The 18524-nt window shown below is 40.7% G+C and overlaps 1 protein-coding gene across 1 annotated transcript in view; it reads left to right on the plus strand.

The window, feature by feature from the left end:
- The window catches only part of ADAM22 (ADAM metallopeptidase domain 22), a 146083-nt gene that overhangs the window by 14646 nt on the left and 112913 nt on the right, over positions 1-18524 (plus strand). The window contains exon 3 of the mRNA XM_074835062.1: positions 7160-7236. Within this exon, the coding sequence (XP_074691163.1) occupies positions 7160-7236 (77 nt within the window). The remainder of the gene's footprint in view (positions 1-7159; positions 7237-18524) is intronic.

Below are 18524 nucleotides of genomic sequence, written 5' to 3' on the forward strand. Positions count from 1 at the left end.
TTAGGAAGCATTTCTTTACCGAACGGGTTTTTAGGTGTTGGAATGGGCTGCCCAGGGAGGTGGTGGAGTCCCCATCCCTGGAGGTGTTTAAGAGTCAGATTGACATAGCACTGAGGGATATGGTGTAGTTGGGAACTGTTAATGTTTGGTTGATGGTTGGACTAGATGATTTTCAAGGTCTTTTCCAACCTAGACAATTCTGTGATTCTGTGTAATCATGTTGCATTTATATTTTATTGTGTATTTTAAAAAAAAGATTCTTTGCCCTGGAGATATTTATTTTTATAATTAGATCTAGGCTTATTTCTGAATTTTGTCTCTGAGCAAAGTTTTTCTTTTTCTTCCCAGTACAAGTAGAAAAGTAAGTTTTTGAAAAAATTTCTTATTTTACATACAGCAACAAACACAACTGAGGCTGAAAATTGTCCTATTATACTGTGTACATGTGCTAATTAGCACTGTATTCCTCTACTGTAGCATAAATTTAGGTGTAACAATTATATTCAGAACCACAGTTAAAATTCTTTTTAGGTAAATCTACATAAAATGTTTAGTATATTTTTCATTTGATTTCATTAATGTCTTTATTTTGATTTCCCATGAACTTACTTGTGTCCTTACTGAACAGTCATTTCATATACACTTAAAGGATTGTTAACAACCTGAGGTTTCTATTCAACTATTAAATGGGGGGGGGAATTAAATTGATATCTAAGGAATCTATTAATTTGTAAATGTGACTGACTCCCAGAATGTCTGCTATAAAACCTCATTGTTCTTACAAGCTCTGAAGCATAGCTTTTAAGTTCTCTTGCTATAACATTCTGTATTATTTTCTCTCTTGATTCTCTTGATGCTTTTCTTTTGAGTCTACAAATCTGATCAGAATCTTTTAATTAGAAACCACAATACTATAAATAGTAATAAATATAAAATTTTTTACATCAAAGGGCAAGCATATAAATAGGATTTTCTCATCAATCTTTTTAAAAAAAGACATTCTTCTGTTTTGATAGAAATTATCTCTTCCAGCAAAACTTATTAAAAAGCATCTAAGTGCTTTATGAAGGATACTTCAGAAGTAAGAAACATATTATGAGGAATTGCACATTATATCACAACACATTTTTAATTCTCTTTTTCCTTATTTTAATGAGGAAAAATATTAGTCATCATGTTACTATGTTGCTTTCAACTCCCAGCTAATTATATATGATGTGAGGAAAATTTCTGAAATATTTCCTTTCAAAATTCTAGTTACTTTGATTATTAAAGAAAGTGCGTAGCTTGTAAGTGTTCTACTGGCAGTTAAAATATTTGACCTATTTGAAATGAAAATCTTCCAGATGTATTTAAGGTTACCTACAGTACAGTGCAATGAAGCTCACCATTGATCTGCAATGTTATATGTTGGTTGTAGTTTATGTACGTGCATTCCCTTTGCAGGTGCTCATTCTTCAGGGCCAGTTTCTGAAGAAAGCCGATCCCCAGCAGGGGTACTGAAGGGATTGTATCAGAAATCATCATTATTCTGTAGTGTTTCTTTGTAACAATAAACAGTCATACTTGGTACTGATTGCCCATCTCCTCTGTTACTGCAGTGATCCCTGAGGCATGGAGCAGGTGATTTAAAATAATTGGAATCGTATCCCTCTTGGTATGGCAGGAAGGTTTGTGTACCACTTTTTTTTTTTTTTCCTAGGATTCAAGCTTCTAATATTTTTTTTTAGATAAAATACCTTTGTGCTTAGTGATTTGAAATAATCCTCTTCACTCCATTTACTTTTGATTCCTTTCAGACATTGACTGAGATGCTTAAACTTTGCAATCTTTGACAAAATTTAGCTCTCACGTAGTTATATTAGAGGTATGGGATGCTTAGTATTTTCTGTACAGGGGCTTGCAGGGTAGTACACTTCATGTGCCACTAGAATCATAGACTTATAGACTTATAGAATGGTTTGGGCTGGAAGGGACCTTAAAGATCATCTCATTCCAACTCCCCTGCCATGGGCAGGAACACCTTCCACTAGACCAGGTTGCTCCAAGCCCCGTCCAACCTGGCCTTGAACACTGCCAGGGAGGGGGCGGCCACAACCTCTCTGGGCAACCTGTGCCAGTGTCTCACCACCCTCCCAGGAAAGAACTTCTTCCTTATAGCTAATCTAAATCTACCCTCTTTCAGTTTAAAACTGTTACTCCTTGTCTTATCACTGCATGCCCTAATAAAGAGTCTCTGTTTTTTGCATCTGAAAGTACTGCAGCTAATTTCAGAGTTGTTATCAATACTTTCCTTCTTCAGTTGCATGACATTAAAATTTCAGAACTTTTTGATTGTGTCAGAGGCACAGCACTGCACTCTTCCATTAGTTGTTAGATTCTCCTTCCCTGGCTCTTGTTCATGTTCTGCATTGAGTGCATCTCTCCTGGTCTCCAAGAACTCCCCTTTCATGACTCAGTTGTCAGCTTTCAATGTGTCACACCTATGGTTGTTGAAAAAGCCTCGGATTTCCTGAGAAAGTTCCTTGGTTTGAGGACTGAATGACATAATTGATTGTCTTGCTTCAATGGTTTAGAGGAGCCTTTGCAGGTGTCTTTCTTGTTACTTCTGCTTGAATGAGGTGGTATAGATGGAATAAAAGTACTTATTTAATTTCTTTGAGTTCTTTTATTGACATATGTCTATGAGCGTAAGCTTCCTTTGCAGCTGGCCATTTTACCTATTCACTGAGGAGCCAGGTAGACGTGCTTAAAAATAATGGAGAGCCAAGACTTTTTAAAATCCATTTCTTTATTTTGTGGTTCTTAACCAGATATTCAGAAGAATTGTTATCCTAAAAAATGTACTTGCTGGCACTTGTAAGGTGCATTTTCTTGTTACGCTGAATGAGATCTGTCAGCTGTCGTTGAAAGGGAGAATCTCTCTTCCTCTTCATTCTGTCTTGCATGTCCCCTCCAGCTTCTTTCCATTGCATCTACTCGTGGTGTGACTATATAGTTTATTTGGATCAGCTTATTTTTCCGACAGAAAACGGATCCACTCCAAGTAATGATTAATTTTCTGATGCTGATCTGACTTTCTGGGTAGTCACGTGAGCCAACAAGGGAGAGCAGGTGGGAACATGTGCCCAGGATGGGGCAGAACTGTTTGTTTTCAGCAGCAGCCCACAGCATGCAGTGTTGCAGTGTTTTACAACCACATATCAGGGTTGCAGGAAGGGCTGCAATTTCTGGAGAGGGCTAAGTTTGTCTTGGTATCTCAGTAGGTTTGAGATACACTTGATTGCACTTGAGCTTAAACTTAATGGTAAGCTTCCTGGGTTTGCACCGCTTGTCTTGGGGGTGGTTACGTCTGTGTAATGCTTTTCATCTTAATTTATTAATAGGTATTTTCTCCCTTAATTCCACATTAACAGTTTCTGTCAGGGTATAACTGTGGTGCCGGGTCACCTCAGAAATACATTAGCCTTATAATTGTTTATCTTAGAGATGTGTTCAAGGGAGGAAGTTTCCCAGACCAAATCAATATGATGCAATATATGTAGCAGTTAAAAACCAAACCAAACCAGAAAAACCTAGTCATTTTTGCTCTTATAGTTAATGAGGTGAATACATTTTAATGACAAATGCTACATTTAGTATATGTACATTTAGAAATTTAAGTTAGGCTTTTTATATTCTTCCTTACTGACTAATTATTTTTCGGTACCAGCATATGGTCATATAGAAGACATGGTTATACTGTGTACAGAGATCTAAATGATGGCATATGTAGCTATGTTGTTGACAAACAGAGATAATAAAGTGCTGTAGAATGTTCTTTGCATTTAATAATGTAATGATGAAAAGTGAACAACTGGACTGCCATTTCTCCTTTGATCAGAAAGTGGTTGTTGTGGCGCAGGTAGGTAAATGAAAGTTAGTTAAGATTAGCAGATGTGCTGCAGTGGAACAAGAAAATGACAAAACTAGTATGGGCCCCTTGTACCTTACTCGGTTCTTGGCTTGTCACGTCCCGTTTATGAGCAGCAGCCTAAAAATTCACATCTAGCAAGAGAAGATGGAATTTTAAAATAATTCAAAGCAAACTCTACGGCCCGAGAGTTGGAAAGAAATGCCAATTCTAACGTGATAATTTGTTGATGGTTGTGTTTGCTGTATTTCTGGTTGTGCTAGCTGCTGCAGGCCAGAAACAGCTAGATGATGGTCCTACATGTGGGTGGCCATACGTGCAGTGCGTGTCTGTACATGCTGTGGATGTCTGTCATTGCAGATGCCAGCCGGCTGTGTCACGGGCCATTTGGGACTAGCTTCTTTTTTTTTGAATTTTTTGTTTTAAGACTTTTTTTGGATAGAAAGTAGGCTTTTAATATTGATGGTAATTAATCACTGAAATTATTTACCCAGATAAGGTAAAATGTATGTTCTATTCAGTTAGTTGGTTAAAGATTGTACATCTGTTCAAAAGAGATGCTCTTAAATCATCCAGAAATTACAGGAACCACTTAGCGGAGACCTGTGGCCTGTGTTACAAAGCGGGTTAGATGTAATGGGGATAGCTGAAAGGATATCTGACTCTGTGAATTGTATCTACTGAGAGGCCTTCTAAAAAGCTTTCCAGTTAATACAACATCCCTCTAAACTGTAGTGTAAATAGGTGGAATTTCTCATCATGCAATTTTTCATGCTGTCGTGGTTTGAACTCAGAGGGCAACTGAGTACCACACCGCTGCTCACTCCCCCCTTCCTCCCCAGCGCTGAGAAGGAGGGAAGCAAAAGGCCCAGGGACTTGAGATAAGGACAAGGAGGGCTAATGTCATCCTTTAAGGCACAGGCAAAAGACAGGCTAGTTAAGGGAAGAAAAAAAACCGTAAGTTCAATACAGACACTAACACCACCACCACTTAACAGACATGGTAGGACCATGAGAAGCGTTACATCTTGAAAACACCTTCCCCCACCTCTCCCTTCTTCTTGGGCTCAGCTTTGCTCCGGATGTCTCTACCTCCTCTTCCCCCAAGCGGTGCAGGGGGCAGAGAATAGGGGGTGCGGTCAGTCCTGCTGCTTCTTCCTCCTTGGGGTGGGGAGAACTTCTGGCATTCCTGCCCTGTTCCAGCACGGTCCCCCTCTCTCAGGAGACAGTCCTCCACAAACCAACTCCAACATGAGTCACTCCCACAGGCGCGTGGGTCACCCCTGTGTGTTGCAATCCTCCCAGCGCCAAACTACAACAGCAGGGGCTTCTTCCCATGGGGTCCTGGTCTTTTTCAGGCACAGTCACCTGTCCTGGTGTGGGGCCCCCCACAGGCCACAAATCCCTCTCTGCTCCACTGTAGGTGCCCATGGGTGTCAGGGGGGTGGCTCTGCTGTCTCACCACAAGATACAGGGGAGTCTCTGCTCCAGCGCACCTGCCCACCTTCTCCTCCTTCCTTCCACTGACCTTGGTGTTCGCACAGATGTTCTCCTCACAACTTCTCCTCAACTCCTCCCAGGTTGCCTTCTTAAATATGTTATCGCAGAGGCACAGCTAACTGGCCCGGCCTTGGTGCAAAGGCGGGTCTGACTTGGAGTCCGGGGAGCTTTGAGAAGCTTCTCGCAGGGGGCCACTGCTGTAGCCCCCTCCCCTGCTGCCAAAAAACCTCCGCTGCTCACTCAAACCAGGACACATGCGCATTCACTGCAGTGGCACAGCTAGGCATTTTTATGGAGGGCACCCAGCCTGAGCATCCTCTAATAAGAGAAGCTGTCTTGACTTTTGTGTTTTTTTTTTTTTAAATAATCAACTGTTTGTAAATATGTATTCATGATTGTTGTGTTTTTTATTTGTTAATACTCATGCTTATATATGTAGACATAAAAAAGAAAAGTCTGCTGTAGGGCAACTAAAAAAATGTAATAAACAAAAAAGTCATGATTCCTTCAACTTTCTGTTTCTTTGTTGCTGTTCTTTTCCAGGGAAACTGGTATTCTCAGCTCTTCTGGATTTAATGCCTATTGAAAGCCTGCCAGTAGTTTTAGAGAGGGTGAATTTGATGATTCACATTATCCCATCCTGTCCTGTGTTTCCCAGAGTTTTCAATAAATCATTTGTTACAGTTGTACTATCCTGTATTGTATTTATTTAGAGAAGTGTAGTTTAGAGTTGGAAGTAGTTCTTCTGTGTTTCCTCTTAGATTCCTCTGTCTACATGCTTCAAATCTTAATGTGCAGATTTCAATGGAAAGAAAATAAGAACAAAGTTGAAACTGCTCCAAAATGTCTGAAAGTAGCTTTTCTTATTAATTAAATAACATGGCTCTTCCGTTTCTTGGGAGTTTTCAGGTCTAGAAACAATTGTTGCATTTCCATTGGACAGCTGAATATTTTCTTCCACTACTACTAGAATAAATATTCTATTTCTGTCAGATAGTGAGTTACAGAGTATTCACATTCGTCCTCTATAGAACTGAATGAAAGCTATTTATTCAAGAAAATATATGGCAAAGAGGGAAAGCAAGAAAAGATGGATAGATAGATACATAGGTATTTCTCTAGCACCCATTTTTCTTTGGTTTTAGTGACTGCTCAGGGGTTAGTGTTTTTGGAGCCTTTTGAAGGAGGTGGGTTACAGGGTGGTGAGTCAGAGCTTTACAGAAAGTGCAACTAATCAGATTTTAGCCCATTTCTATCACCTCACTATATAGGCTTAAATTAAACTCTCTCTGAATGAACAAGTTCTTTCAGGTAACGTTGGAGAGATTTGTGAGTGTATCCCAGTCTGACCAAACCAGTAATGTCTCAGCTGTTCTCCACCCATCTGTGTCCAGAGTCAGGTTAAGGAACTAGTAACATTAGCCATAGAAGTCTTCCACTTTCCTTTACTAAGGGTTTTGCCCAGAATGGAATTTCAAGAGTCATTTCCGATGGTGTGGATGGGTTAAGATGGGGGGTTACGCCCAGTCACAGGTTGTGTGGTTGGGAATTCTTGAATAAGCCTCACAGATTCAGAAAACAGATCTTTTATTCATTATCACAGACTGCTTTGTCCATTTCAATGCAATTTTATTTGGTTAATGGCGTATTGTTACTTAGTAAATATATTTACTTTCTGCATTCACAAACCTGTATGATACGTTTTGTTGTGGCTGAATACTAATTCCAGTCTTTTCAATATTGCAGTCTACCCACATTGCTCGAGCCAGCTTCCAGGTTGATGCTTTTGGATCATCTTTCATCCTAGATGTGATGCTAAATCAGTAAGTAATGACTGTATCTTATTCTACGTTTGTTCAAGACCCAGTGCCAGTGCAATGTAATTTTTCAATGGAGGTTTTAGAGGCTGTATTATAGCACAAATGCTGTTTCTAGGTATTGAGTTAAATCTGTAATAGTGTATTTTAAGTTCTTTTGTTATTTTCTCAAGTGCAGTTGTAGGTTTTGATATTCCCATTGTTACTACTTAGTAGCTATTGCAGTGTAACTAACGTTTCAGTGTTATAATTTCATTTGCCATCTTTCAGTTTACCAGAAAGGCAAATTACTATACTCATGCAGAGCCTCCCTGGATATTAAAAGATGGAATTGCTGAAAACTCATAGCTGTTAGCATTTTAATAACCAAGTGTAAAGTACTGGAGATACAGCAATTGCACTACAGCTTATCCTCAAAAAAGAATGAGATGGATAGTTGTGAATGAAGTTTCTCTGGATGCGTTTACAGTCTTTTGGGAACAGAGAAACATTATAAGGCAGGAGCACACTGTGAACTTCAGTCTACGAGAAAAGATTGAACATAGTAAACTAAGTGAAATCTGGTACGTGGCTTTCAGTAATGAGGTTTTGAAGTAGCCTTTTAGCACAGCTGTTTTAAAATAGTGCATTGCTTTTCTGCTCTGAAGTGAAAAGAGAGTAAATAATGTAAATAGAAATGTTTTGTCAAGTAATTCATCTCCTAATAATTGAATACAATGTTGCATGGTTCAGTGTGTGAGTTTGTGCTCAATTGCTACAAGTTTTTCTTCTATAAAGATGAACCATTCAGGTTGCAATGGGAGGCACTTAAATTTCAGGTTTTTTCACTTGTAAACAAATTTTAAACAGTGGCAATTTCCTTATGTGCACTGACGTGAGTTAAAAACCACATGCGAATCCGTGCTGCTTACAGACGGCAGACACTGTGCTGCTGGAAGGAGAGGGAACAAGGCTGGTTTAGAAGTATGATTTTATAACAAATGCATTTTAAAAGAATTCTAGAGGAAGAATTTCCTACTGAAAAGCACCAAGACCACAACATTGAAGTGTTTGTTGAAAACAGCAGTTTTGTACACATATTTATACCTTACTGACAGTAGGTTGCAGAAACCGGTTTTTATTTTGGGTGACAGATTAATGGTATGGTCACAGTTAGTTTCTGAAAGGTCAGGATTTACCTTGCAGTATGAATTTCAGGTCATCTTAATAAAAGTAAACACATTTACTAACAGTATATGAAAAGACAAGTTAAGGATGTGATTTTATGAACTGCAACAGTTCTCTGTAGGTGGATTTTTTGTTTATGCACATAAACACACACAAACACATATACTTAAAATTTGATTTGAGCTGGATCCTATTTTTATGTCATTCTTTTGTTGACTTTAATGATATTAGACCAGTATTTCTAGGAGTAAGACTGTCAAAATGTGTCCTTATTGTTCTTGAGAGTGTCAGTATCCAACTTAAATATGAACTTTTCCTAAGGAGCTGTGCTTTTTATAATGTGAAAAAAGTCCTATCACAAATTGTGCTAAATGAAAACAAGGCTGCAAGGAAATGAAGATGTTTGGCGTCTATCGTGATATTTAAATAAACATTTAAATTGCTTGTGAAATACCATTTGCAGATCATCAAATAAAAAGAGGGCCAAGTATACTGGAGCAACATTTAAAATGTATTCTTAATTATTATTCCTGTGAACAAATATATTCAGAAGTCTGTATATATTTTTCTTCTCTTGCAATTCTTAACTCTCCGTATTATATTTTGTATGCATTTTCTAAGGGTCCTGAGAGAAAAGCACTAATTTTTTTGAGGAGTGGTTTGCAAATTTGGCCCACAGTAGCCTTATAAATGTAAAGTAGTTGAATGCTTGAAAGGAGCAAGGTTCAAGATTTTAGTTTTCCTCTGGAAAAAATAGCAGCTTACTATTTATAACTGAACCTCTGCTAATATCAAAAGCATGCTGAAGCAGGCCTCTGTGGTAAAATTAGCTTTTATGCATAATATACATTTGAGGAATGTTAAAGGAATTATGGGGGACAGAGAGGGGGGGAAAAATAATTTAAAACACATAGGTTGTCAGAAAGAAGAGACTCGAGCCCTGCCTTAGTCTGCTTTCTTGCAGTCTCCCTGTTGTTTAAAAATTGATATGTATGGCTCATACGTCTGAGTATATCTCAGCCTCATCTCTAGTTACAATGTCAGTGGTGGACAGTCACAGAGCAAGTGTTCGTTATTCTGTATAGTTCTCCAATTTATGGAGGAAAAAAAAATAATTAAAATTATACTAGCAAGCAGAGAGCTTTAAAAAAATCAGAAAGTAAAATATACTCCTGCTATCTAACATCTGTCTGCAAATAGATTTTCTTCATTTGCTTCTTTCTTTGTGGGCATTATTTTCTCTATCCTCTTCAAATCCATCTTTTTATCTGACAATCAGTTTCTCTGTTTCCTCTGCTGCATTTGCCTGTGTGTTGTTATACATCGCCCTGTTAGGTACCCGTTTGTATTTCATATTCTGTTGTGTTTTCCATCTCTGTACTTACTAAGTTCTCTGAAGAGTCACACATTTCTTTCTCCTCTTTTTCCATTGGGAATAATTGTTCCCTCTGTCATCAGCATAGATACCACAAATCTTTCTTGTTTTTCTTGCAATCTTTTTCTTGACAACTTTTTGTACACTGACAGTTGAGGCTGGCAGAAATGTTTATGGTATCTTACTATGGTCTGATACCCTCTGTTTTATCTCTTCACTTCACCAAAGGAGATGCTACTATTGAATCTGGAAGTTAGTTGAAGCGACTTTCCTTTCCTAGTCCCTTCCTCTGCCACCTCTCCCAACACTGGCCTGCAACCAAAGGCTGATCTCTGCAATGAAGCAAGCTGGGAAGATACAGGAGGTGTGCAAAGAGGACACAGAGGATCTCAGCTCGCTCTATACGTGCTCTTACTAAATCAGAAAGCGGAGCTTATTCCTGACATTTCAGACATGAGGAAAGCTAAGGCCCAGGATGGAAGTGTTCTGACAGTCCTGGATGCATGTGAGAGGAAGGAAAAATATTTCTGGTTAGTGGTTCCTGGTACTTCAGGAATTAATTATTTTGTCTTGCTACTGGCATTACAGTGTGGCGGTTTAATTTAACATTGAAATCCACATGCTTTCTTCTTGCTCATTTTGGATCTTAACCAGTGTTGAATGCGTATCTGTTCACAATAAATGCAGATGTGAGATACACTGAAACATTACCTTGAAGAATGATGATGATTAAAAAAAATAATAAAAAGCTGGTGTAATTACAATGTAATTTCTTTTATGCATGGTGGTATTTTCTTCACATATATTATCATTCTTTCTCTCTTCCTTTTTTTTCCCCTCAATTGCCATAGTGTCTCTACAATGAACTTTTTTGAGGATACAGTGTTTCTTTTTTAACTTCTTTTGCCTGTTCAACTGGCTTAAGTATTTACAAAGGAGCTTTCAGATCAGATCAGCTGTATTTTTAAAAGGTTCAATCCCTCCGGCAGAGGTTAGGAATGCATTAGCTGCATCAGTGTGTTTATGAATCCATTGCCTTGGTGTCCCTATGTGTTCTGAACTGCATCTAATGGAGCTGTTTTCTGTGGCCATCTTCCTTAATGCCACCTTCAGCATTAGCAAACCTGGGACCCACCCACTGCGCAGGCGGGTGAGTGCTGCTCGCAGCCTTCCCTCCTTCAGCACATGTCCAGCTCTGGCCATCAACTGAGAACTATGCAGGAGTTGCATAGCAGTTAAGTGTACTTACTTATTTATTTTTTAATTCCTTCCCCTTGAAGTTTTTAATGCTGTGATGGCATCCGTGGCACAGCAAATGGCTATTTCTTTTTCATGCAGTATATTTCTTCTTAAATGTAGCCACATGCCCATTTATACTCTCACCTTGCAGGGAAGTGGTGGAGTCCCCATCCCTGGAGGTGTTTAAGAGTCGGGTTGACATAGCGCTTAGGGATATGGTGTAGTTGGGAACTGTCAATGTTAGGTTAATGGTTGGACTAGATGATCTTCAAGGTCTTTTCCAACCTAGATGATTCTGTGATTCTGTGATTAAACAGCAGAGCTCACCAGGAAATGGGACACATTTCCAAAAGCCTCTTTGAGGCCCTTTTGGTCCTGTAGAACACGTAGATCTGTCTGAGGGGACCTGGGCCAGGGCATGTTCATCTGCATGTGAAGCAGCAGAGACCTAATGGCATAATGGCCCAAAGCAAGTTGTGATCATGAGGTTGGATTGAGAAAGAGCATGCTGCGAGTGGGTTAATAGGAAAAACTACAGTATCTGTGCTTGTCTGGAGTATGGACAGGCCCTGGCATGTGGTGACCACACCAGGTTCACTTTGTGCTAGCCATGATGGGCAAGAAGGATGATCAGGGCCCTTCCTAACTGCAACATCATCCTTCATATGAGGTCTCTGGTGTCTCCTGTCACAGAGATCAGCAGAGTGTTTTGTGAGCCTGAGTCTGAACTGTGGTCATTTCTGAGGTGCAGTGTGGACACCGGGTGCCTTGCTGAGGAGACTCTTGGCCTTCGGAAAGCTCCCTTGAGCATCTAACCACCTGTGCATGTCCTGGCTCCTTATGCTGTGATAAGAAGAGCCCTCCTCGATCATGGCATTTTTTTGTGAGAGTGAACACATCAATAGCCTGAGATCCTCAGGTTTGTGGTGATCGGGAGGTGCGTTGAAGGGTCACAAGCATAAATAAGGTTTTCAAGCTTATATTCAGCACTTCAGGACTGCTCTGTCACCTTCTTGGTGACACTCAATCACTAGGATGGAGCATAATCGCCACCTGCTTTCAATTGCAACACAAATTTAATTCCTCTGGTCCATGTGTTAGTGGAAAATAATCTATAAACAAGTAGTAGGCTGGGCAAGATGTGCTCAGAAAGCCTACCTCTTTAGGAAGCTCACACATCTTCTGTTCCCATTGAGCACCTGACTGTGTCCCGGAGGAGTAGCAACACTGTGTATAAATTGATGGTCATGATGATCAAGGATGTTCAGAAGACTGAAAGATTTCGAATGAGGCAATTTTTGTAAACTCTGCAATCACTCTATTCTCTATTTGGAAAATAAATTCCCTTTTCTCTTAGTTTAACAAAAGGTAGGCAAAACCAGAGAAGCTTCTTCAGAAAATATTGATAGGTATTCTGTATATTTCAGTCTTAATTGAAATTATTTCTGGTTAGTGGTACTGGAATGTTCCTGGTACTTCAGGAATTAATTATTTTGCCTTGCCACTGAATGGTTTTTGCAGCTTCTACTGAGAAGGATATAGATATTCCTCATGCCTTGTGGGGAATGTTTATTAGGAATGTCTTTTAACTAGAGTTTTGCAAACCTTGCAGAATCAGATCATAAACTTCATCAAAAAATCCTGAAAACAGAAGCAAATTAAAAGGCAGCTTGACAGACAAGTGCCAGCTTTTTCATGAGACAAACTGCTGAAACCTTGCCTGTAATTTCTCTTGGCAAATGGTCTCCAACACTAATATCAATGTGTCATGTAAGCTGTAAATGAAAAACATATTCCTAAAATTGCTCTAAATCATAAACATTTGGCTGTGTGGAATTCAAAAGGATTAGCTTCCTGACATGGTTTTAAAAAAATGCAGTTGCACTGTTTCTGACTATTACAATTTCTGGTAAGTCTTTCTCCTGTGTGGCCCCCATGAGTCTTGTGCTCCTCCTGGTCACCCGCAGGACGGGCATGCTGTTGAGGGGCTCCGTGTGATGTGATGTGACCTGCTGAGTTGTGCTGCCAGGTGCGAGAGGACCCGTCTGCCTTTCCTGCTCTAAAAGTACTCTGTGATTTACCACCTCTGTTATAATGACTCTTATAATGACTCCTAGTAACTGTTTGGATAACTGGATTGGGTAAGTGATGGTCAGATCAAACCTGAGGAGGAGCAGCTCTTCCTTTAAACTGTTTTGGGTCTCCCTAAAGTCCAACTCGGTCCCTTATTAGTTATTTTAATGAATGCCTTGGCTGCACACAATCCCAGTTGTTCTCACTAGCAGCTGGAATTTATTGGGATCGAGGGGATTCAAGCTCTGTTCACTTCTTATTCATGTCCTGTGCATGCAGGCTGAGGAGCCCCACTTGGGTACAATCATATTTTGGTAATTGATTCTTACTTAAAATAATGCCCTTTTTTTGCATCATATGAGATCTCTCTGAAAGTTTAATTGTAATATTTAGTACCAGCTTATTGGTACTAAATTACTGGCACGATATAGACCTAGCTCAGGTCTTCTGAATTACATACTGAATCATGTTCTGCATGATTTTCAAATTATTTGTTAAGTGATGTTTATCATGGGCTCTGTGATCAGAACCTCAGCTGACCCAACAGGATTGTTCTTTCACAACCCCATTTTGCGAATTCATTCTTCCCCCCCCCCCCCCCCCAGTCTGTGGTGGAAAAATTAGTATGGTCATCATTGCAAACCAGACTTAAAAAACACTTTCTCCCTGATATTGTTGCTTTATTTCAAAGGTTGATTTTGTTCTCTGGGAGGCAGTTATTCTGCACCTCTGTGTTATCATGCTTTGTTAACACATATTTTGTACAAACTGGTTTTGAGTGGCTTATAGGTTTTTTTAATGTTTAATGAAAAACGTCAGTTCTGCAGAGATTTCTGCTCACTACTTCTGTCTGGGCTAAACTAAGACAAAAACTCGAGGTTTTACTAGTGTATCACTAAACATATCCTGAGACTAAGGAGAATGCCTAGGATTATGCATTTAGACCTTTGTAGCGTCATCACTAAGGGTTCCTGCCTTTGTGGGTGTTTTCCCAGTTTTGTGTTGAAGAAGTATGGGAATGAAGAATTTTTCAAAATACAAACAGTTTGTGTGGTTAATTACACGCACTGAATAAAGCTGGAAGGGGAGGTGTTAGACGGAAAATGCCCTGTAGCATTGGAGTGCGGTACATAGAGCATAGCAGCCTGCTTTATTCAGTAAACAGGGTGAGCGCCTGGAGCTGGTGGTATGGCAGGGGTGTTGGGCGGGTTTGTTAGGAGGGGAGGGGAGCAGGGGAGATTTGGGGCCGGTCCCGTCCGGGCCTCCGGCCGTCCGGGCCCGGACCGGGAAGGAAGCGGCCCTGGGCCAACGGCAGAGGGACGGGAAGGGCCGGCGCCTTGGCCGGGCAGGGGGAGAGGGAAAGGAACGCGAAAGGAGAAGGCACGGAAGAAGGGAAAGGAAGAAGGGAACAGGACGCACGGGGCACAGGCAAGCAAGCCGGAAGGAAGCCGGGCCGGCCGACAGGGCCAGGCACGCAGCGGACAAGGACGAAGGGCAAGGAAGACAGGGAACAAGGACGCACGGGCCCCTTGGCCTCCTTTCCCTTCCTCCTTTCCTCAGGGAAGGAAGAAGGGAAAGGACGAACGGGAAAGGCCGCACGGGAAAGGAAGCAAGGGAAACGGAAGACGGACAGGCAGAAGGGACAGGACGCCGGAAGGCCGACCGGCGGCAAGCCCGGCCTCCTTCCCTTCCTCCTTTCCCTTCCTCCTTTCCCTTCCTCTTCCCTTCCTCCTTTCGCTTTCCCGTCTCCTTTCCCTTCCTCCTTTCCCTTCCTCCTTTCCCTTCCTCCTTTCCCTTCCTCCTTTCCCTTCCTCCTTTCCCTTCCTCCTTTCCCTTCCTCCTTTCCCTTCCTCCTTTCCCTTCCTCCTTTCCCTTCCTCCTTTCCCTTCCTCCTTTCCCTTCCTCCTTTCCCTTCCTCCTTTCCCTTCCTCCTTTCCCTTCCTCCTTTCCCTTCCTCCTTTCCCTTCCTCCTTTCCCTTCCTCCTTTCCCTTCCTCCTTTCCCTTCCTCCTTTCCCTTCCTCCTTTCCCTTCCTCCTTTCCCTTCCTCCTTTCCCTTCCTCCTTTCCCTTCCTCCTTTCCCTTCCTCCTTTCCCTTCCTCCTTTCCCTTCCTCCTTTCCCTTCCTCCTTTCCCTTCCTCCTTTCCCTTCCTCCTTTCCCTTCCTCCTTTCCCTTCCTCCTTTCCCTTCCTCCTTTCCCTTCCTCCTTTCCCTTCCTCCTTTCCCTTCCTCCTTTCCCTTCCTCCTTTCCCTTCCTCCTTTCCCTTCCTCCTTTCCCTTCCTCCTTTCCCTTCCTCCTTTCCCTTCCTCCTTTCCCTTCCTCCTTTCCCTTCCTCCTTTCCCTTCCTCCTTTCCCTTCCTCCTTTCCCTTCCTCCTTTCCCTTCCTCCTTTCCCTTCCTCCTTTCCCTTCCTCCTTTCCCTTCCTCCTTTCCCTTCCTCCTTTCCCTTCCTCCTTTCCCTTCCTCCTTTCCCTTCCTCCTTTCCCTTCCTCCTTTCCCTTCCTCCTTTCCCTTCCTCCTTTCCCTTCCTCCTTTCCCTTCCTCCTTTCCCTTCCTCCTTTCCCTTCCTCCTTTCCCTTCCTCCTTTCCCTTCCTCCTTTCCCTTCCTCCTTTCCCTTCCTCCTTTCCCTTCCTCCTTTCCCTTCCTCCTTTCCCTTCCTCCTTTCCCTTCCTCCTTTCCCTTCCTCCTTTCCCTTCCTCCTTTCCCTTCCTCCTTTCCCTTCCTCCTTTCCCTTCCTCCTTTCCCTTCCTCCTTTCCCTTCCTCCTTTCCCTTCCTCCTTTCCCTTCCTCCTTTCCCTTCCTCCTTTCCCTTCCTCCTTTCCCTTCCTCCTTTCCCTTCCTCCTTTCCCTTCCTCCTTTCCCTTCCTCCTTTCCCTTCCTCCTTTCCCTTCCTCCTTTCCCTTCCTCCTTTCCCTTCCTCCTTTCCCTTCCTCCTTTCCCTTCCTCCTTTCCCTTCCTCCTTTCCCTTCCTCCTTTCCCTTCCTCCTTTCCCTTCCTCCTTTCCCTTCCTCCTTTCCCTTCCTCCTTTCCCTTCCTCCTTTCCCTTCCTCCTTTCCCTTCCTCCTTTCCCTTCCTCCTTTCCCTTCCTCCTTTCCCTTCCTCCTTTCCCTTCCTCCTTTCCCTTCCTCCTTTCCCTTCCTCCTTTCCCTTCCTCCTTTCCCTTCCTCCTTTCCCTTCCTCCTTTCCCTTCCTCCTTTCCCTTCCTCCCCTTAGCTTAGAATTGACTGTTTGGTAAACAGGAATTATATTCTTTGATCATATTATATCATCAATATTACTGAATTTGTAATCCTGTAGAAGAAAAACATCAGGATTACTTTGACAAGAAAAATTTTCCATAATCATATGTTGATTATCAGTATGTTTATTACCTTCCTTTAATTTGTTTTGTATAATGTTCCATTATGCTTAAGACTTCTTTTGGAAAAGGTAAATTGCTTTTGATAACTCCATTACATTTTATTTTTCGGTGTTATAATTTAGTTTTAGGTTAACAAATTTCTGTTATGATTATTTCTCTATTATTGTCAATAGATTTTGTTGAATTTAAAAGGCTGTTGAAATCAACAGAAGTTTGCTGCTGACTTCAGTTGGATGGGGATATGGAAAGTTTAAGTGATGTCTGTGAAATGCTTGCAAGTGCTTAATTGGCGTTCTGGTTAAAATGAGAACCAAAAAAGGTAATTTGTTTCATTCATCTATTATTTCCAAGTGCATCACTGTGAGGTAGTCCTAAGCACCCGCAAGAGAATTCCTCTGTTTCTGAAACACCACTTAAAGCTCAATGGTTCATGATGCTAAGAAAAATAACATTCGAAAACATTTGTCTGTGTATACAAAATCTGTTAATCCCCTCACAGGATCCCTTCCTAGCCCATTAAAAAAGTTCCCGAAAAGGTCAGTCCTTTGTTTTCCTCTCAATGGATGTGATAAAGAATATTTTACTGCTTTTAGATAATTGCATTAATTGGAAGCAATATTTGTTGGTTTATAGTAGAGTAATTAAAACATATGGGATTATCAGCACTGAGTAAATTGCCTTTCCATGATCTGAATTTTTTTGACACAAAAATAATTATAGAAAATGTATTAGTGTGTATTTGTGAGTGCGTGTGTAGGAAGAAAATGATTAATTATTCTGCAGAAATCATTCTATTACTATAATGTTTTTCTTTCTTGATGATATTCCTTAGATTACTAGATCACTTAGGAGCTGTGTATTTTACACACACATATACACAGATACCGCATATGTACAGATTAATCATGTGCTATATTTAGCATCTTCTTTAAAGTAAAATGGCTTAAACTAGGGAAACAATCAAACTGCTTAACGTGTTTCAGTGCCTATGAATTTATCTATTTCTAAGTGTTGAGTATCTCCAAGTAGCAGTAACTTTAACAAATGACCTCTAGCCATTATGAGAGATATTAAAAGAAAAATTAATTGTATATTTTATTTAGCCTTTACAAAGTGACTATTATAGTCAAAGTCTAATATCTGGATTTACCATTGAAATGGAATTATATCCTCATACGCTAACATTAGTTTGGGCACCATAGTTTTTACTTGAATGTTTAGATAGTATATATGTTACTGCCACTTCTGTAAGTAATACAAAACAAACCATTGACCTTTCCAGTTATTTCTATATTTGGTTATGGTTTAACAGCTAGAATAGAATTTGTGTTTACAAAAGCAAGCAACAGCCATACAAGTTGGTATAGAAGCGATTATCTTTTCTTACTTACTTTCTGTCACTTAAATTCTCAGACCGCTATGGCTACAACACGACCACTGTGGCTACAACACTACTACTGTCCTATGAATTGTTACATATAAATACTAGTCAGAGTAAGACATATGATCAAGGTAGTAAAAGGAAAATGCATGCACTGGAATGTGAATAGCAGGTATTTTCTATGCTGTCATTTATAGGGCATCTCCTCCATGAGTCAGCAGCCTTCCTGCTGATACAGTTCTCTTCATATGCCTCTCCTTGTGTTGTCCAGCCACTCTCCCCTTTTTTTTTTTTTTACTTTCTCCTTGAGAACTCCTTTGGCATCATGACCTTCTGTATGTGTGCAAAAATAGCACTTGTAGAAACAGAGGAAGTGCTGTGGGCCTCTTAGCTTGGGGCTCAAATACTTTCCTCAGCTGAGCAGTGAAATGAATTGGAATCCCCTTTTCTAGACAAGGAGTCAAGTGATGCACGGAGCTAGGAATGAACATATGGAGAATGAAAATAGTAGAAATTATTAGGCTTTCCTGGGGGAATCAGAGGACCTAATGGATGACTGAATAACCATCAGCATACAAACGCATGGTCTTTAATTCTACAAGATCATTACATTAGGAATAGGTTATTCAGCCCTCTTCTACTCAGGATAGTGGTTCTACTTAAGAAATGTGGTTTTAGTCTAAAGACTGAATCAACAGG

This window comes from Strix aluco, chromosome 1 (genome assembly GCF_031877795.1).
Source record: "Strix aluco isolate bStrAlu1 chromosome 1, bStrAlu1.hap1, whole genome shotgun sequence".
NCBI lineage: Eukaryota > Metazoa > Chordata > Aves > Strigiformes > Strigidae > Strix > Strix aluco.